General features: G+C 35.2%; 1 protein-coding gene across 7 annotated transcripts in view; it reads left to right on the forward strand.

Annotated features, from left to right (window-relative positions):
- TANC2 (tetratricopeptide repeat, ankyrin repeat and coiled-coil containing 2) overlaps positions 1 to 21,607 on the forward strand; it is a 649,103-nt gene that overhangs the window by 508,035 nt on the left and 119,461 nt on the right. For all 7 annotated transcript variants that reach the window (XM_074224430.1, XM_074224434.1, XM_074224431.1 and 4 more), the window contains one exon: positions 20,119 to 20,400. In XM_074224430.1, the coding sequence (XP_074080531.1) occupies positions 20,119 to 20,400 (282 nt within the window). The remainder of the gene's footprint in view (positions 1 to 20,118; positions 20,401 to 21,607) is intronic.

A 21,607-nucleotide genomic window follows, 5' to 3' on the forward strand; every position in this document is an offset into this window, starting at 1 on the left:
TGAGGAATTAGGATTAAGGGAAAGAGATACATAAGAGATAATTTCTATAAAGTGTTTATCAGATACTGTAGGGGTGTTTTTTTAATCTGTGTTTTGTTTTGTTTTTCCTCCTCTGGTTTGGGATAATATAGTCTATAATTTGTCAAATACAGTTGTCCTGGCTCTCTGGACTGCCAAGAGGGGTTACTTCCATAAAGGTTGTTTATCTCATAATGTTGAAGTGTAAATTGTTCTCTTGACTCTACTCCCTTCACTCAGCATCAGATCCCATAAGTTGTTCCATTCTTCTCTAGAGTCTGACCATTTATTGTTTCTTCTAGAACAATAACACTCCATAGTATTCATGTACCATAAGTTATTTAGCTATTCCCCAATTGATGGGCATCCCCTTAATTTCCAATTCTTTGCCACTACAAAAGGGCTTCTTTGAATATTTTTGGAACATGTAGGACTTTTTCCATTTTTTTTAACAATTTCTTCTGGATATGGCCCTAGAATTGGAATTGCTAGTCAAAAGGTATGAACAGTTTTATTGCTCTTTGGGCATGGTTCCATATTGCTCTCCAGAAAGATTGGATCCATTCACAACTCCACCAGCAATGCATAAGTGTCCCAATCTTCCCACAACCTCTCCAACATTGATCATCTTCCCTTTTTTCATCTGGGCTAATTTAATAGGTGTGAGATGATACCTCATTGTTTTAATTTGCATTTCTCTAATCAATAGTGATTTGGAACATTTTTTTCATATGCTTATATATAGTTTTAATTTCTTCATTTGAAAATTTTCTGTTCATGTCCTTTGACCATTTATCCGTTGGGGAATGACTTGCAACCTTATTAATTTGATGGAATTCTCTATACATTTTAGAAATGAGACCTTTATCAGAACTCCTGGTTGTGAAGATTGTTTCCCAGTTTTCTGCTTTTCTTCTAATTTTAGCAATATTGATTTTATTAGTGCAAAACCTTTTTAATTGAATATAGTCAAAATCATTCATTTTGCAGTTTATAATGTGCTCTAATTCTTGTTTTGTCATAAATTTATCCCTTTCCCATAGATCAGATAAAATTTTTTTGATCTATTAATTTATCTATGGTATTGGTCTTTATGTCTAAATCCTGTACCTATTTTGACCTTATTTTTGTATAGAGTCTGAGATGTGGATCTATACCTAGTTTTTTCCATACTACTTTCCAATTTCCCGACAATTTTTGTCAAATAGTGAGTTCTTATCCCAGAGGCTGATGTCTTTGGGTTTATCAAATAGTAAATTGCTATAGTCGTTTATTGCATTTTCTTTTGAATCTATCCTAATCCACTGATCCATTAATCTATTTCCTAACCAGTACCAGGAAGTTTTGATGACTGCCACTTTATAGTATAGTTTTAGCTCTGGTAGAGCTAGGCTACTTTCCTTTACATTTTTTTCATCAGTTTCCTTGCTATTCTTGCCCATTTGTTAATTCAGTCAATTTTGTTACTACTTTTTTCCTAGCTCGGTGAAGTATCTATTTGGTAGTTTAATTGGGATGGCACTGAATAAGTAATTTGTCATTTTTATTATATTAACTCGACCTAAGCATGAGCATCTGACATTTTTCCAGTTATTTAGAACTGACTTTATTTGGGTGAAGAGAGCTTTATAATTGTATTCATACAATTTCTGGGTTTGTCTTGGGAGGTAGATTCCCAAGTATTTAATGTTATCTACAGTTATTTTAAATGAATTTCTCTTTCTATTTCTTATTTTGGGGCTTTGTTGTTCATATATAGAAATGCTGCTGATTTATGTGGGTTTATTTTATATCCTAATGCTTTGCTGAATTTGTTAATTGTTTCAAGAAGTTTTTTAGATGATTTTCTTGGTTTTCTAGGTATACCATCATATCATCTGCAAAGAGTAGAAGTTTTGCTTCCTCATTGCTTATTCTGATTCCTTAACTTTCTTTTTCCTTCTCTTATTACTACTGCTAGTATTTCTAATACTATATTGAATAATAATGGTGATAGTGGGCATCCTTGTTTTACCCCTGAATTTATTGGAAATGCTCTGAGTTTATTCCCATTAAATATAATATTTGTTGATGGTTTTAAATAGACACTTTATTATGTTAAGGTAAATGCCATTTATTCCTATACTTTCTAGTGTTTTTAATAGGAATGGATGTTGTATTTTATTAAAGGCTTTTTTAGTATATTGAAATAATCATATAGTTTCTGTTGATTTTACTGTTGATATGTTTAATTGTGAGTATTTTCCTAATGTTGAACCATCCCTTCCTGCCAGATATAAATCTAGCCTGATCATGGTTTATTATACTGGTAATAACATGGTGTACTCTCATTGCTAAAATTTTATTTAAGATTTTTGCATCAATATTCATTAGGCAGATTGGTCTATAATTTTCTTCGTCTGTTTTGGTTCTTCCTGGTTTAGATATCAGCACCATGTTGGTGTCATAAAAAGAGTTTAGGAGAACTCCTTCCTCTCCTATTTTTTAAAGTAGTTTATGTAGAATAGGAATTAATTGTTCCTTAAATGTTTCATAAAATTTACTTGTAAATCCATCTGGACCTGGAGACATTTTCTTAGGGAGTTTATTGATACTTTCTTCAATTTCTTTTTTCTGAAATGGGGTTATTTAATAATTTATTTCCTCTCCTGTTAATCTGGGCAGTATGTATTTTTGTAAATATTCATACATTTCACTCAGGTTGTCCAATTTATTGACATACAGTTTGGCAAAGTAGCTCCTAATTATCTCTTTAATTTCCTCCTCAGTGGTGCTTAGTCACCCTTTTCATTTTTGATACTGTCTATTTGGTTATTCTCTCTCTCTTTTTTTAAAATCAGATTAACCAGAGATTTGTCTATTTTATTGGCTTTTTTCATAAAAACCAATTCTTAGATTTATTTTTGAGATCAATGGGGCTTTTTTGCTTTCCTTTTTATGAATCTCTCCCTTAATTTTCAGAATTTCTGGTTTGGTATTTAATTAGGGATATTTAATTTATTCTTTTTCTAACTTTTTTAGTTGCATACCCAATTAATTGATCTCTTTCTCTATTTTATTCATATAGGCAGTTAGAGATATAAAGTTTTCCCTCAAAACTGCCTTGGCTGCATTCCATAAATTTTGGTATTATGTCTCATTATTATCATTTTCTTGGATATAATTATTGATTTTTTCTATTATTTGCTGTTTGATCCACCCATTATGTAAGATAAAGTTATTTAATTTCCAATTAGTTTTTGGTTTATCTTTCCCTAATCCTTCATTACATGTAATTTTTATTGCATCATGATCTGAGAATTGTGTATTTATTATGTCTGCTTTTCTGCATTTGATTTTACGTTTTTGTGCCCTAGTACATGGTCAGTTTTGGTGAAGGTGTCATGTGCTGCTGAGAAAAAGGTATATTCTTTTCTTTCCCCATTAAGTTTTCTCCAGAGGTCTCTCATATCTAAGTTTTCTAAGATTTCATTCACCTTCTTAACTTCTTTCTTGTTTATTTTGTTGTTAGGTTTATCTAATTCTGAGAAAGGGAGATTGAGGTCCCCAATTATTAAAGTTTTGCTGTCTATGTCTCCTTGTAATTCACTCAACTTTTCCTCTAGGAATCTGGAAGCTATCCCACTAGGTGCATACATGTTTAGTAATGATATACTTTTGTTTCCAATGGTGCCTTTTAAGAAGATGTAGTTTCCTTCCTTATCTCTTTTAATGAAAGAGTTTTGCTTTTATTTTGTCAGAGATTAAAATCGCTATCCCAGATTTTTTTACTTCAGCTGAGGCATAATATATTTTGCTCCAACCTTTTACCTTTACCCTGTGTTTATCTTTCTGCTTCAAATGTGTTTTTTGTAAACAACATATTGTAAGATTCTGGTTTTTAATCCATTCTACTATCTGTTTCTGTTTTATAGGACAGTTCATCCCATTCACATTTACAGTTTACTAATTCTGTATTTCCCTTCATGCTATCTTTCTCCACTTATATTTATCTCTTGCCTTTTCTCTTATTCCTCCTCAGCAAAATTTTACTACTTTCCCCTTTGATTATCTCTTAAAAACTTAAATTTCAGTTTATTTTCATTTATACCTTTCCTCCCCTTTTATCACTACCTTCTTCCCTTAACTTCCCCTTTCCCAGGCTCTCCCCTTCCCTGTAGATTAGGTTAGATTTTTAAACTCAAATGGGAATGTATCTTATTTCCTCACTGGGATAAATCTATTGAATAGAATTTATACAGCATTCAGATTCTCCCTTCTTTCCCTCTAAAATTATAAATCTTGTACTAGAGCAAGGTCCAATATATCACTTAAAAATTTCAGGGAACCCAGAGGGTCATGAAATTTGATAATTTCCCTCATTATCCCCACAAAGCAATCAATCATTAATTCAAGGTTTAATAATTTATATTTCCAAAGGTAGATCACATCTTTGATAACACTCTTCAACATTTTTTTCATTGATAAGTCATCTAATTAGGGTTACATAATTTTTAATTTCCTGATCATTTTCCAAAGTCCCTGACATTTATATAATATTATTGGAAAGGGTATCCTTCTGAATCTGCATTTAATGTGGGGGAAGAAATCTGCAATTTTACTTCTTTAAAATTCAACATTAAATCCTTAACCTACATGAAACACAAAGTTTTCATGCTGACATCTCATTCTCTTAAAGCAAAACAAAATAACAGGTTCTCTTGAAGTTAACCTTATAATTAAGTATCTTTTTACACACCAGCTTCTTTTGAATTTGTGCTTTATAAGCTTATTTATCTCTTCTTCCTAATACACTTCTATTTTCAAAACAAAGAAAATAAGATTCTCCATGAATTTAGTCTTATACATATAATTTCAAAAGCCCAATCTATACTTTTTACTCATTCCCGTGTTACATTTACATATATAATTTCTCTTTAAATAACAGATAATAAATAAGCTACATTGATCTTACATATAGATATTCCCTTTTATAAATATGAGGTTAAAAAAAAAAAGCCTTTCACAAATTCTCTGGACCAAAAAGACCTTGAGAGATATAACCAGTTGGCAAGGTATTCTTTAGTTTTCTCATAACAAATCTTTACAAATGAGATAGATTAAACCTCAATACATTCATTGTTCATTTTGTAACGATTCTAAATTCTCAAAAAGTTTTTTAAATCTGTTCTTATACAAAGTTTACTAATTTTTTCACTACATATTTCAATTTCTTGTATATTGCCTTTACTCCCTAGAATTTTGCGACACATAGAAATTATTAAGACTAGTTTTTGCAAAAAATCCCTTTTTATAATTACAAGATTTTCTTTATACTTCTTTTAAATTCCAAAAGTCATATTCAGAATAACCCTAAATCATTTTCTTTTTCAAAGCCTAAAAAAAGTTTGCAAATTCTTTTTATCTTTATCAGTGCAATTCTAACTTCTCAGTGCTCTAAATTATAAGAGTTTTCTATCCTTACTGACCAACATTTTTTAATTAGACCATTTTATGTTCTGTGAATTGGAGATTCCCCTTAATTTTAGATATTAAAGGAATATGTACTAATTCTTTACCTTTATTGTTTATCATTCCTCACTCACCCCAGATTTTTTCCCCCAGACACATGAACTATACCCCAAACATATTTTGAATCGGTGTTTCCCGATTCCCCTTGTTTAGTAATTCTAAAGCTTGATTAAGAGCACAATCTATGCTGACAATAGTTTTGGCAGACTGCCAGTCTCTACTAATGCCATTCTGTCCCTATCTGTTGCAACATTTCCATTAGTCCTTTTTCCTCCTATGACTGTGGAGGAGCCATAAAACATTAAAATAAAAAAAACCCAACCCCCCCCTTTTTTTTACACAAACCCCTTAATTCAGTTTACATATATCTTCAGATCACTTTGTATAAAACATTAGCACATTATAGAATCAATAATAACATAATAAAAATTAACATTTACCTAGCAATTGCTTTCATATCAAACTTTTCATCTTATTGGTTTTCCAATCAATTCACTGCTAGATATTGCAAAAGTGGCATTTTAATGCAATTTTCAGATTACCCTCACCTCATTTAAACATATATCTCCATTTGAACTTTTAGCTTTTTATACTATCCCCTTTTTTTTAATTTTTGAAATCATCTCCCAAGGCTCCCAAAATCCCCAAAATCAATCCTTTTACTTATACAATATCAAACCTTCTCAAATCTTCTATGTACATGCTTTAACCAGTTTCCATACTTAACAAATGGTTCAAAAACCTCAGTTGTCTCTATGCCTGGATTCTCTTCCCAGTACTTTCAGAACCTCTTGCTGAGACTATACAACTTACATTTTCCCTTAATTTTCTGTTCCACTATTCTTTTTTATTAACTCCTTTTGATTGTAGTTAATATTGTTCTGAACTAGCTATATAAAGTACAGACATGATTCCACTTTCCAGAAAATATTTTCCATTGAAAGGATTTAATATTTAACACTTCTTGATAACTGGTAAACCTTTTTTTTTTTTAGGTTTTTGCAAGGCAATGGGGTTAAATGGCTTGCCCAAGGCCACACAACTAGGTAATTATTAAGTATCTAAGGCCGGATTTGAACTCAGGTACTCCTGACTTCAGGGCCAGTGCTCTTATCCACTGCACCACCTAGCCGCCCCTGGTAAAACTTTTGAGAAGGCAAACAGCTACTTAGAAACCAGGAGGGATGGGAATTCAGGGAAGCCTAGAGGGATTTGCATGAACTGATGCTGAGCGAGATGAGTAGAATCAGAAAAACATTGTATACCCTAACAGCAACATGGGGGTGATGATCAACCTTGATGGACTTGCTCATTCCATCAGTGCAACAATCAGGGACAATTTTGGGCTATCTGCAATGGAGAATACCATCTGTATCCAGATAAAGAACCATGGAGTTTGAACAGTTCAAGGACTATTCCCTTTAATTTAGAAAAATAAAACTGATATCTTACTGTCTGATCTTGTTATCTCTTATACTTTATGTGTCTTCCTTAACGATATGATTTCTCTCTTATCACACTCAATTTGGATCAATGTACAACATGGAAACAATGTAAAGACTGACAAGTTGCTTTCTGTGGGGGGGAGTGAAGGGAGGGAAGTAAGATTGGAGGAAAAATTGTAAAACTCAAAATAAATAAAATCTCTACTTAAAAAAAATGTCACAGCCTAATTGGAATATCACCTGCTCCCCTCTTCAGATAGAATAGACCACATAACTTTTCTCATAAGGAGGCAGGTCCAAAATCTTTCTTGGGGGCTCTTCTGTTCTTAGGTCCCCACTTGTTCCATTACTCTCTGTAAATAACTAACATTACCAGAATCTATACTAATAAACTCCTGAATCTATAATTTTTTTTTTGTTTTTGTTTTCGCAAGGCAGTGGAGTTAAGTGGCTTGCCCAAGGCCACACAGCTAGGTAATTATTAAGTGTCTGAGGCTGGATTTGAACTCAGGTACTCCTGACTCCAAGGCCAGTGCTCTATCCACTGTTCCACCTAGCCACACCCGAATCTATAATGTTACCATATCATTCTGGTAAAAGATTAGCTATTTAGTCTCCCTTTTTTGGCATTTCTGTGTAACGAAATTATATACTTTATACTTGACCTGAGTCTCTTGAGTTTCTGGAATTTACTTCCCCAAAACTTTTTCAAATTAAAATAACATTTCTTTCTGTGATTTCTTTACCATATTTGGCAATTTTCATTGTCTATTTTCAGTCTCTTTAACTTCAAAATAAGGTCCCTTTTAACACTTATTTTACTAAGTCTTCATGAATCAATTCTATTATTAATTAGTCCTTTTTCTTAATAAATTCCCTTTTTGCTCTTTGCTCCCATTTTTTCCCCAAGGTCGAAAGATAACAAACCAAAAAAAAAAAAAAAACCAGGCAAATGCCCCAGAGAAAAGAAGCAGGGAGGGAGAGGAGGAGAAAGCATTCTAACAACCAAAAAAGCAGTGAAGAAGCAGGGAAGAGAAAAAGTCAATAGCATTTTATCATTTCCTGCACTTTTCCCTTTTTACTTTGGATTTCTTCCCCATTATTAAGTCTAGACCTTAGAACTCTCAGCTGGCAATTCTGGACCCTTCTGTCTTGTCCCTATGGCCTCTAACCTTTTGGACTTCTTTGGAATCTCTCCCTGCAAATTGTATTAATTGCTTGGAAGTATTCCTACCCCCCCACCTGCCCCCCCTTTTTTTGCTCTTATCACATCAACCTGCAGATTTGATCTGATGTGGGAGGGGCAAGGATTGGTCACCCCAGGGCTACACCTGGGCTTGTGTACACAAACTTACAGACCATGGCACCATTTCTGAGTCTTCTCCTGTGGTGGGGTCCATCTCCTTGTAGTGCTGCCTCTGGAGGTCCTCTGGTTTTCAGTTTTGTTCAATCTTAAGTCTTTCTTCGGGATTCTTCCCTCACTCCTCAAGGGATCTGCCTGGGCACTAAATCACAAACTGCTGACAATTTTCAGCATGGCGCCTGCTTGTGTATGTGTCCAAGAGAGTACTTAAGGAGAGGTCAGGGAACTAAACTGTGTGGGATAAAAATCCACTTAAAAAAATAAGAGACTCCTCTGAACAAAAAGGAAATTTTATTTACACTTTTTTTTTTGTAAAAAGGGCATACTCGAAGTCTCACCAAGGTAGTGAATGTCAAGGAACTGCCCCAAATTGACAGTCAAGCAAGATTGTGGCCTAACACAATCCCTTCCTCCTCCTCCCTATCATCCCTCTCTGTTCACTCATTGGTTAGTCTTCAGAGTTACATTCTACTTGTAAAAATCTACCCCAGCAACAAAGAAAAGAATGAAAGGTTTTCATAAAATATTACCTCATCATCCAGATGGTGAGAATAACCTTCAGGATTATAACTATCTTATTGAAGTAATAGTCTACTTATCATTGAACAAGAGGAGTCTTATGAACTTTGTTGGAATGCAAGGTTTTTCTCATGGAACCAGTCTACTGTTCTCCCAGTTAAGATAGTTTTATCATCAAATAAGTGACTAACTAAAAAATGCAAGTTCTCTCTGGAAATAGTCCACTATCCCCGCCCCCCCAACAGAATCGGGAAGGTGCCTGGCTTGGAATATAAGGTCTGTCTCTCCCCCTTTCTTCTAAGAATAATCTAAGAGTAATAGTCTGTCTTTGTTTTAATGATTTAATTAATCCTGAGAGGACTTCACTAGAAATATTAACTCTTTAAGAGGGAAAATCACTATTTATATTTGACTTGTTTTCTTTTTGTTGTTTTCAATATTCTGTCTTTTATTTGAGGGTTCTGGAATTTGGCTATTACAGGCCTTGAAGTTTTAATCCTGGGGTCTCTTTCTGGAGGGTTGCTGCGAATTCTTTCAATTGTTATCTTGTTATCTTGTTCTAGTATATTGGGGCAGTTTTCCCTTATAATTTCCCTACATGATATTTTCAGGTTTTCTGTAGTACTGTGATTCATAGATTGTCTCTCCTAGATCTGTTTTTGATGTCATTCATTTTCCACTAGAAGGTCCTTTACATTTTCTTTCAATTTTTTTCAGCCTTTTTATTTTGTTTGACGGAATCTTGTGGTCTTGTTAGATTCATTGGTTTCTAACTGTTCAATTCTAGTTTTTTTGGATTTTATTTTCTTAAATTACCTTTTGTGTTAACTTTTTAAAGAGGTTGGATTCTCTGGTCAACTTTTCACAATTTTCCTGCATGTCTTTCATTTCTTTTTCCCATTTTTCTTCTTCTCTTCTTTAGTTTTTAAATTCTTTTTAAGCTCTGCAATGAGCTTTTGTATTTGAGTCCAATTTATAGACTGTTTCAATAATTCTCCTGTTGGTGATGTTTCACAGTTTTCTTCTTTAGACATTGCATTGCTGTCATCTTTATCTGTGAAGTATTTTTCTAAAGTGAGCACTCTTTTAGCATTTCTGTCCATCTTTGTTGTTGTAGTTCTGCTCTTGGTATATATGGAGTATATAGATCCAAGCTTTTATTTTGCTGGGGCTGGAGTCTGATCCCTGGCTTGTTATTGGTTAAGATGTTGCCAATGCAGTCCAGGCCTTACCTTTGCAAGGGTTTGGGTTTTTTCCCCCCTCCTTTATGTCCAGGTTCTGACCTAACACAGGATTGTTCCCAATCCAGTCCTGTCTTTTACCCTGGTCTTTTCAGAGTTCAAACTTTGTTTGGGGTTGGGATCCTCCCTGCTATCCATCTCCCAGGACCTCTGTTATTATTAATCTGTTGGGACCTGGATTGCACTGTGGTTAAAAGCCCCCCTGCTAGCTTTCCCCTCTTTCTCTTGCCTCCTGGGCTTTTCTTCCCCTTTTCCCCCAAAGAGGCAGACCTTCACTGAAGATCCTCCATGATGTCTGCAATTGAAAACTTCCTTGAATCTTCTCTTTGTCTTGGTGGGATCCATAATGTGAATGTCAGATTAGAGGCTTCATTTATCTTTGGTAGGGAAAGGCTCTGGGAGCTTGTTAGCTTTGAGCCACCATCTTGACTCTACCCCACAAGTTTGCCTCTCTTGGTTTTCTTAAAGTAAAATATTATCTGATACACTGCCTCTCTTAATCTAGAAACTAAAGCAGTAACAAATTCACAATATCTCTCTCAACAAAATAAGTACTTGAAAATAGGATAATGAAGGATGATGATTTCAAGTATGAGAAGAGTTCCTGCAAAAGGAGAATAATTTTAAAAAAAGGAAAGAAAGAAAAAGAATCATTAAATCATATAATCTGCTAACAGGCCATTTAATGCCCCTTTGGATTAAGTAGCAGAATACCCCAGAGTCCAGTTAAAGATCCTTTCCACTTTCTCCAGATAGTAGATGACTAGCAGTTGTGTTTTAATTTCAGAAGAGTAATTTACAAATAAACCTTTTAATAGTTTGATCCAAATTAAAGAAGAAAAGAAACAATTTTAGAAGTATCTTTTATCACTTTTTTCTCATTTTTTTTTAGTCCAAAGTGACTTGATGTTAAGGTTACCACAATATTTACCATAAGAACCATTTTGAGAAGCACTTGTTAAAGTAACTTCTTTTGTCTGAAAGTCTTCTGTCTTCTGTCTGAAAGAATTCCTTAGAATACTGACAAAAGTGAACACACATGAGTTGTCTTAGGAATTTGTACTTGGCTCTTTTTCTGTTTAGAGTTGTTACCAATAATTTGATAAAAAGCATAAATATCAAATTTACAGATGACACAGAGTTTGTCAGGGATCATTAACACACTGGATAGAAGTCAAGATTCAAAAAATTTTGCTGATTGGGATGAATTTAGGATAAAATGCAATAGGGATTAAAGTCAAGTCTAATTTTGGTTCAAAAAAATCTATTTCACAAGTATAAGAAGGCAAACATATGGTTAGAAAGCAATCTGTCTGAAGAAGTTATGGCAGTTTTAGTGGCTTGGAGACTCAATATGAGTCAACAAATATGCTGAGCAACCAAAAAAAAATCTATTGCAGTTTAATTCAAAGAGGAATATCTTCCAGGAATAATAGGAATGTGGCCTTCTTTGGTCAGATCACATCTGAATATTTTGCTCAATTCCTATCCTAAATTGAATTGGGCAATAATACCCTGGAAGGTAGGGTGATACAGAGGATGGATCCTGGACCTGAAGTCAGGAATACCTGTGTTCAAATCAAGCCTTAGACACTTAGTGGCTGTGTGTCCTTAGGCAAGTTACTTAATTTTATTTCCTCATCTGTAAAATGGAGATAATACTAGCCTCTACCTCCAGGGTTATTTCGAGGATCAAATGAGATAATACTGATGAAGTGCTTGGCCATAGTGGGAGCTATATAAATGCCACCAGCTATCTCCTCATTTCCATCCCAACACTCATTTTTGGATTTCTTTGGCTTCTTTTCCATACTCCCACTTTAGTTACCCTCTGCTTTTTGTAGCTAAATTGCTGACATGAAATGGTCTGCTTTCTACTTAAGTAATATTCTGTGATATAAGTTACAAAAAGCCTTTAAAATCTGTGTGCAAAGGTGAGAATTTGATGGGAATTTGCAATTCAAAAATAATAAAAAGTGAAGCAACAAAAAGCTTACTACTTCATAAACTACAAGTTTATGAAAAGAACTGGGCAGTTCCCTCCCAATGAATTAATCTACATGAACAGCCACATAAGATGTCTTTTCAGCTTGGACAAATAGAGCACATTCTTGCAGTTTTGGTGGTGGTGGGTAGTTGTGGTGTCAGTGTCATTTTCAGTCGTGTTCGAAGTTATGTGATCTTTTTTGAGTTTTCTTGTCAAAGGTCCTGGAGTGGTTTGCTGTTTCCTTCTCCAGATCATTTCACTGATGAGGAAATGGAGGCCCAGGTACACACAGCTAGTAAGTGTCTGAAACCAGATTTGAACTCAGGAAAATGAGTCCTCATAACTCCAGACCTGGCCCACCTGGCTGCCAAGGAAACACATAGGAAGTGAGTTTGGCTAGAAGGGGCTACTGAGTGCATAAAAAAGTTGGAGAAATATCTAAAACAAAAACAAAAGCTGAAGTCCAGTATGACTAATAGGATACACTATATGACTTTGAAGAGGAGTTTGACATAGATAAGTCATATCAGTATATTGAACTTATTGGCATTTTCAATATTTTGAAGTGGAAAGAAGCGGAAGATGGAGATGGCTATAATCAAGGCAGACTAAGACCCAGCTTTGATATTTAGTAGTGGATATAAAGGTAGTGCACAAGTGCCAGCAATTTGGGATTTAATTAGTTCCACAAATTGTGGTAGAAGACACAGCAAGAATTGGAGGGTGTAAAGGGAGCTTTACAGTGTGGCACCAAGATTTCTGAGATGAAGTTTTCTTTGTCGGTAGCACTTTTTAAATGAATTTTATGGATTTAAATTGAAAGAGAAGCATATTTGGTTGGGGGAGGAACAAAGATATATCTTCACCATCTAATTTTTGAAATCCTCTGAGATACCTGTGTCAGTAAGTAGAAAACCATGACTAGAAAGGAGAATGCTTGGGATCAAAAAGGTATGTTTATAATTAATCTATTTTGATTATAGTTGATAGCACATGAATAAAGAGCTCTATGCCCTCAAAGGAAAAAAGAGACTCAAAATATATACTATATTCAACATATACATTTCATTCAGTATTTTCAAAATGGTAAGAATATGGAATATGGAATAAGGCTGTCCTAGAATCATAGGTTTAGAGCTGATAGGGACCCTAGAAATGATATAGTACAACTCCTTCATTTAATAGTTCAGAAAAGTGAATCCTAGAGAGATTGTTAATTTCCCAAAGTTTCACAGGTAGGAGGTGACAAATTTAGGATCTGAATCTAGGTAATCTATTGTTTTTTTCCATTTTCTTCCATCAGCCTCACTGACTATTATAGTACAAGTGTGATGCCTTGGCAATATACCAGAACACCTAGGTTCAAAAACAAGACATCCTATTTCTTAGCAAAAACCTAGTGGATTTTTTCATCTTTGTGAGTTGTAGAGATTTTGTGAAATGGGCCCCTGATTTGGAAATTTCCCCAATGAGAGACTTCCTTCCAAGCATAGACCTGGTTTCAGAGATCTTCTCTTACTTAAAAACAACTGGGTCATATAATACTGGGGGAAGTGAAGCAAAGAAGGTTTCTGTGAGAGAACTAAAAGCAGGACAGCAGAATTTAGATTATTTCTCGATGTTTCTTATCCAGTTTCTTTCTATTAAATCACATTGTTAACTATATGCATATATACTAAAAATAAAAATTTTAGTTCAAGACTCATTTTCTGTGCTGTTCTCAAAAAGTTTGGTAAGTCACCAAGGGAGTACTGTTCTGGGGCAACCAGAGACGACAGAGAACAGACTCTGGAATACATACATCTTGGAGTTCAGTGTCATGGGCTTCCTGTGTGACCCCTGGACAAATCACTTGGGGCCTTCAAGAAATTTTTGAGACACCTAGGTTGCAGAGCAGATACAGTTCTCCATCTATAGATGAAGTTTCCTGACCAAGAATTTCTTCTACCAGTAAAACCAACGGTACATTCCACTTCTATCCACTCCCATGCCACACCTAAATAAATGAAACAGTAAAAGAATCCATTAGATATTAATAAAATTCTCATTAGACAATCCATTAGACAAAATAAAATAAAATAAAGTTGTTTGTGTGTTTTTGGCTCTAATAAGGGGGAAGTACCAAATGAATTACTACCTTCTTAATTGTTATCAGGCCTGCTGGTTGTGAAGATAGCAGCCCTTCACAACCAGCAGGCCTGATAACAATTAAGAATTAATTTAGAGTCTGAGATGCATCCAATGAGATGTTGTCTTTCTCCTTTTCCTGTACCAATGGGTTATGCTGTCATTTTTTTCCTGTTCCTCTTTTTCACTTAAAAGACTAAGAAGCTAGAAGGCAAATTTGATTGATAAGATTCTTATAGTAAAGAATAGTAGAGTCAAATGGGAGTAAGTTGCTTGCTTAGGGCTTTATTAGGTTCCTTAGTTTTCCCTGCAGCCACTAGTTAAGTATCTGTACCTATTCTGCTTTAGAATTCAAAACTAAATTCTGCAGAAAATCCTTATCAGATCTGGAGGAATGAGGGAAAACCATTATTGGTGACAAAAAGCTTTTTACATTTACAAATTCACATTTAATTTAAGGCTACACTCAAGGGGGCAGCTAGGTGGCATAGTGGATAGAGTACCAGCCCTGGAGTCAGGAGTACCTGAGTTCAAATCCAGTCTCTACCATTTCCCAAGTGAAGGGCAACTCCTCATTTTCTAATTCTTTACTTCTTACAAAAAGAGCTGCTATAAATATTTTTGTATCTGTGGGTCTTTTCCCCCTTTTTTTAATGATGTCTTTGGAATATAGACCAGTGGTTGTATTATTGCTGAATCAAAGATTTTGCATAGTTTTATTGCCCTATGGGCGGAGTTCCAGAATGCTTTCTGGAATGGTTAAATCAAGAGGAAAGTGCAACTTGTACAAGCTTCAAAGTGGGGATTTCATCAAGCCAAGCCCACTGTACCAGTTCATTAGGACTGGGCTTTTCATTACCCACACCTCCCATTACATTTGGAAGAGAGCCAACAAAATACTTTAAACTCTAATAGCTGTAATCAATATTACCTTAATAAACAGATAAGAATAGAACTATAAGAAGAAATTAGTTCATGAATTTGCTATTTATTTTGTTAATCTTTACATTAATGCACATTATCTATTCATGTTTCCTTCCATATCCACAAATATTTTTAAAAAATTTAAGTCAAGAAAATAGTTTTCCTATGTAAATTCCCCAATTCACACTCTTTCATTTTTTTCTTTGAAAGAGAGCAAAGCTGTCATCACATTCAACTGAGATCAATGTATAACATGGAACCAATGTAAAGACTAACAGAATGCCTTCTGTGGAGGGTGGGGGGAGGGAAGCAAGACTGAGGGGAAAATTGTAAACTCAAAATAAATAAACATCTTTCTAATAAAAAAAAAAAGAGAGCAAAGCCAGATATTGGCTTAAACCTCTCTAAGAAGGTCCTGTTGCAGGTTAAAAGAGTAGCTTACTGATTTGCTATTGGTAAAAACTGAGAGACAAAGGCACTACTGAACACTTACTTTTCTTTTCCTTTCTTAGAGTGAAAATATGGGGGGGGTAAAGAGAAGAGTCTTGCAAATGAATTCAGTATGTTAGAAAATACTGTTCAGTTGAGAAATATATAAAATTTATAAAAGAATTTGTCGTTGGTTTTGCATTTTCCTTATGCAATTCAACAAAATTCTCTCATTTTTCAAGACCAATGAGAAAAAAATGCAGTTATGATTGATGATATGGGATAGAGCATGAACTATTTTTCCTAAAAAATGTGACTAACTCTAGAGTTAAAAATAAGAAATGTCTTGCCTAGAAGACTAATTCTTTTAGCAACAGCAGTAAAACTCATAACAAATGTACCTCTAACGTTAGATAACCACTTCAGGGTCCAGGTTGCTGGGTATTATACCCACACCTCTATTTTGATCCACCCCTTAGCACATGTTCCTAATTAGAGTTCTGGAGGAGCCCAGCCTTTAATGAGAATGGGGGAAAACTCTTATCTCATTCATTTTTTTTTTCATGGCTTGTTAACCTCCACCCCTATATCTTGTAACCCTTTACTTTTAGTTTAGATTGTGGCTCATGTCTGGGTGAGGGGGGTCAAGATAACTTATCAATTTAAAATATATATCAAGCATTTATTTGCAACACACAAAAATACTAAAAGATACAAAAGACTAGCAACAAATATTGATGGAATAACTTTTGTTACAATCTTTTTGGAAGACTGACACTCATCTCTCATCTATATATGAAACTGTAGGACTAGGAATTTTACATTTCATCTCAACTCCAACCTCTGTTCCTCAAAGTCCATATCTTCAGGCACATCAGGACAATAACTTGGGTTCCTCTTTTCTGTGACTGACTTATCCAATTCAGAAGTTTCCAGTCCTACCCTTTAGCTCCATTCAGTGGACCATAGACCTCTGGAATCCACAAGGATGTCTTCATACTCAGACATAATCAACTCAAGAATGATGTTTGATGCTGTATTTGGGCCAAAAAACCCAAAAAACTAGGGAAGGAACCCAGACCATCCTCTTGCCTCCATTCCATCATAGGAAATCTAGAGATAAAACATACTCTTGACTTATAAGAGAGTCAAAGCAAGAGCCTAAGTAAGAAACCATCTCAAGTCCCCCTGAGTCTTGGCTTCTAGAGCTCAGCAGCCAGTGAGGGTATCTCTTATTATTTAAAGTTCTCACATCCTTCACATACTCAGGCCAATCCTTAATGTGCCCAAGTTCTGAGCCAGCATGATTTTAAGCCAGAACCAGGAAAGGCATCTCTAGGTATACTCTGTTAGATGGCCCTTGTTCATTATACTTTGTATAAGTACTATTAGCTATAAAATTCCTCATTTCAAAAAGGTAAATCAAAATATCAGCTAATGAATGAATGGCTGCAGATCCAGTTCTATATTATCTTTTTGCCAAAAGGGCAGCTAGTGGTACAGTGGATCGAGCACCAGCCATGAAAATAGGAGGACCTGAATTCAAATCTGGCCTCAGACACTTGATAGAAGTCATTTAACCCCAATTGCTTTGCATCCAAGGCCATCTCTGGTCATCCTGATTCATAACTGGTCACTGGACCCAGATGTCTCTAGAGGAGAAAGTGAGACTGGTGATTCAGCTCAGCACCCCATGCTCAAATCCAGTTTACATGCATGTCATGGCATCACCTCCCTGATGTCATTGTCTTCTTCAAGAATGAATGACAACCACAGCTAATTATCCTCTTCTATTCCCTCCCACAAACCTAATACAAGTGGATCTATTTCCCTCTCAGCAGGGAATACTGTCCTTAGAGTGATGGGTCCCTTGACCAAAAACCAGTCTCAGCAGTGTTGAGTGTTTGGGGGGAAAAAAATCAGTTTTTCTTCCCTGCCTAGGGTCTTGCTGTTGCAATGCAGTAGAATCAAACTCAAGTAAAAATGGATCCCTGCAGGCTACATATTCACGTAGAAAACCTCAATTTAATTTTGTCTTCATGTTATTGTATTTTTATTGATTTTGTTAAACCTGCCCTGATTACATTTTAATCTAGTGAGGGTTGGGACTTCTGATTTAATGGACTTACTTTATTTGTGGCTCTAAACCTGAGTAATTTCTTCAGGGTCTTTCAGACTACTGGAAAGATAACAAATAAGTGTTTCATTTCCTTCTGTTATCATTGACTATAACAATACTTAAGCCTTTATATCCCAATCCTTTCCTAATAGTCTCCCATTCATCCTTCATCTAAAACAATTGTGCCAGTATTGCTGTAAGGTTGGGAAGGGGAACTATATTTGCACCTTCCATTTGTTTTGTCATTTTAGAAATAGATTCTTAACTTAGCCCTACTCTTTCTAACCAAAATTTGAACTATGAGGTGGATCAACCACCTTTCTCTCACCCTAAAAGGGAATGAGCATAATAACATGATATCTCATGGAAGCACTCAAGTGGGGTTATCCAATTAATAGAATTTGAAAAGTAGATCAAATTAGTTTTTAGTAGCTAGAATATCTATGTGTATACTCCATCTAAGAATCAATAAAAAATATAAATGTGAATACAAAGCATTGTTTTGAGAATTCTCTTTTAAAGTATAAGTATATGAAAACTTAGAACTGACTTATGTAAACTACAATGATTTTGCATATATATTTCATAGAAACTTTAAGAAAGTTTTATTAAACACTTGTGTGCAAGACATCACTAAATAGTCACTGAGGATGCAAACATAAAAACGAAACTTTCCAGGAGATTTTATTCTTTTTTCCTCCATTTCTTAGAAACAATAGATGATTAATGCTTTTAAAAATTGAACTGTTTTCCTTCTTTTGTGTAGTTATCAAAGATTAAATTTCTGTGTTCTCTGCTTCTTAGGTGGGAATTCATTCATTCATAAACATATCCCCACCCAGTCTCTATTATGTGCAAAGCACTTTGCTAGGTCTTAGATAATGCAAAAGAGATTAAGTCACAGTCCTGCCCCCATTGCAGTTACAGTTTAATAACAAAAGTGCATGTCTCAAATAATTAATTACAGTTCATGTTCAGAGTGTTAGATTAGGTCAGACAGGGGAGGGCTTACTTCTAATTGGAACAACAAGCAAGACTTGTCCATGGCCTGGTACACTGTGTCAGAGGGGAAGAAGGCATGAGAGGAGTACAGGACATGGTGACCAAGGATACAGTCAGTGTCTTCAAGAAGGGTCTAGTCTGTGACTTCAGGAAGCCAGAAAGAACATGAGAGGAACAGGTTTTATATGAAGGGAAGTCAGTTTAAAATAGAACAAAATTTCTAAAAGACAAAAGGAAGAGTTGGAAACGGGCCTAGAAGGAAAGGGCCTGATGTATATATAAGGAAAGAGTAGCCAGGGAGTTTTGGTTTGGTTAGCTTAGAACTCAGAATCTTTGTCCATAAGGTAGCATATTGTCCTTGATAATGTTTTAATTACTGCCTATAAAAGAGGTGGTGAATGGAACAAGGGTAGGAGAATGGGAGGCAGGGAGATGGCAAGATGCTTACATTGGTAAAGTCCTGTATGGTAGAAACTATCTACCAGCTAGATCAAGAAAGTTGATTTAAACTTTGATTTACTCATCCCAGGTTACAGCTATTCTCACTTTACTAGATCTGCTGGAATTGTGATATATTCTTGGCTTTTTTTCCTTAGAGGCAACATATGTATACAAAAATGATCTTGACGGAAGCTGATGAACTGTCTTGACTCCAGTACATACTTTGTGACACTAGTAATAGTTTAAAAGTGACTGCCTGGTCTCAGATGCAAACAGACTTTACACAGTGAAGACTTCACACTGCTGCTCTCTGCCTTCCAATAGCCATTCCACCAAGGCAAACACAGTGAAGTCCTTTCTCTGTCAAAATTATTAGAGGTTGCCCTGTCACTTTAGACTATTACAATTGACAATGACAGAGGAAACTATTTGTTTTAAGTTCACTGCAGTTTGAAAGATAAAATTATAATCCTCTTTGCTTTGCCCCAGTTGTAAAAGCCTCAAAGACCACTTTCCCCAGAAATAGTCATTTGAAGCAACAAAGGCTTCCATATGTCCTTTGAGCCCGAAGAAAACAAGTGACAAAATGAAAAGGTCAAATATTCTAAGTGTTTGGTATATATTATTATATGAAAAGTAAATGTGCTTGAATCTAATGAAAAAAATCCAAAGATAGTACTATTATGGATCAAAGACATCTCCCCTTGTAGATATAATATGACAATTCTCCTAAAAAGCAATGTTTCCAATCATTCTTATTTCTTGATTGTGTTTTGCTATCAACTATAGCACTGGATGGTTCCAATCCCATTTGTCTTTAGTTTGATATATTGATTTAAAGAAAAGAAAACAAAAAACTTTCCATCGTAAATCTAACTGAACAGTTATACAAAACAAAATAATCAATATTTCTTGAAGTACCATACGTTCTGTCTGTCTTGCCATGTTTATCATTTACCTTAAGTCCTGTGTTCTATGATTCTTCCTTCTAGTGCGATTTGCACCTTATAGACCTCCAGATATCTCCCTGAAGCCACTGCTTTTTGAAGTTCCCAGCATTACCACAGAATCTGTATTTGTTGGCCGAGACTGGGTTTTCCATGAAATAGATGCTCAGCTACAAAGTGAAAATGCCAGCGTGAACCAGGGAGTAGTGATTGTTGGAAACATTGGATTTGGCAAAACTGCGATCATCTCCAGGCTGGTGGCCCTCAGTTGCCATGGTACCCGGATGAGACAGATTGCCTCTGACAGTCCACATGCTTCTCCTAAACGTATGTAATTTTGTGTATAGAACTCTGTGCTGTAGGACATTCTTATTATTCATATTCTGGTAGTTGTGTCCTCATTTGATCTGTGAAATCTGACCTCTGTAAACCTAAACTAGTATGAGTAGAGAGAATTTGTGTTCAGTTTACATATAACCTGTGTATCCAACAATTTCCAAGATGCTCCTGTCCATGGTGATTTCATCTTATTCCTAGGGTTGCAGGCTCATGACTAGAAAGCTAGAAGGGAAATACCAAAAGTTAGCTCATGTAACCCTTAAATTTTGAAAATGCAAAAACTTGAGTCCTGGTGGGGTAGAAGATTATTTTCTAGATTATACAAGTGGAAGCAGACCTGAGATATGCACCCTAGGTATTCTTCCTCTAATGCCAGACCTTTTTTATATTATAAATAGCCTACATTTAGTTTAATCCCAACTGAAAAATCCTACCTATGTTCTTACTTTCCTGGATTAGGATACATAGTTGCCCACAGAGCCTTTTCACCACTCTTGTTTTTTCCTTTCTTCTTCCTTGTTGGGGAGAAACCTTTGCTTTGTCTGAGATCTTATCTCTGAATGCAAAAAACAGTTTAGTCTGTTTACTATTTTCATTTCCTGACTATTGACATGAAGTGTTCCATTGCCTAGGATTGATCATCATCCTTGAAATTTTTCTTCTGCCTCCCTTGTGAAAAATTGCTACGTTCTTTTCTATATTCATTCTCTTCCCATCCCCAGCCTGGCACAGCCAGGATGTGAGAACAATGGAGATACTATGACAACCTTTAGCAATTCTGGAGGAAGCCAGAGATACCACTTCCCCTTCCCCCACCACCTCTGTCTTGCTTTGATATCCCCATGTTAACAGCTCTGAAAATTAACCCAGAAAAGGCTATACTCATTTTTGAGTTCTACCTTTTAAAAATGACTTGTCCATACCTACACATATATGGTTAAATAGACGTGTAAATACATTATACTGAGCTGATTGATCTTTTTGATTCAATTCTGTACAACTAATTGGAGCAAGTGTTACATTTGATACAGTTAAGATGATTAAAAAATCCCTGATTTAGCAATTTTTCCATATGCTTCTGGGTTTTAAATTGCTCTCATCAGTATGATCATCAGTGGTTTCAAAGGTTTTTTCCTGTCCCAGTGATAGTGGAAACTATTTCTGTTAAATAAGGATCACATGTCAATGTTGTCTA

Source organism: Macrotis lagotis, chromosome 2 (genome assembly GCF_037893015.1).
Source record: "Macrotis lagotis isolate mMagLag1 chromosome 2, bilby.v1.9.chrom.fasta, whole genome shotgun sequence".
NCBI lineage: Eukaryota > Metazoa > Chordata > Mammalia > Peramelemorphia > Peramelidae > Macrotis > Macrotis lagotis.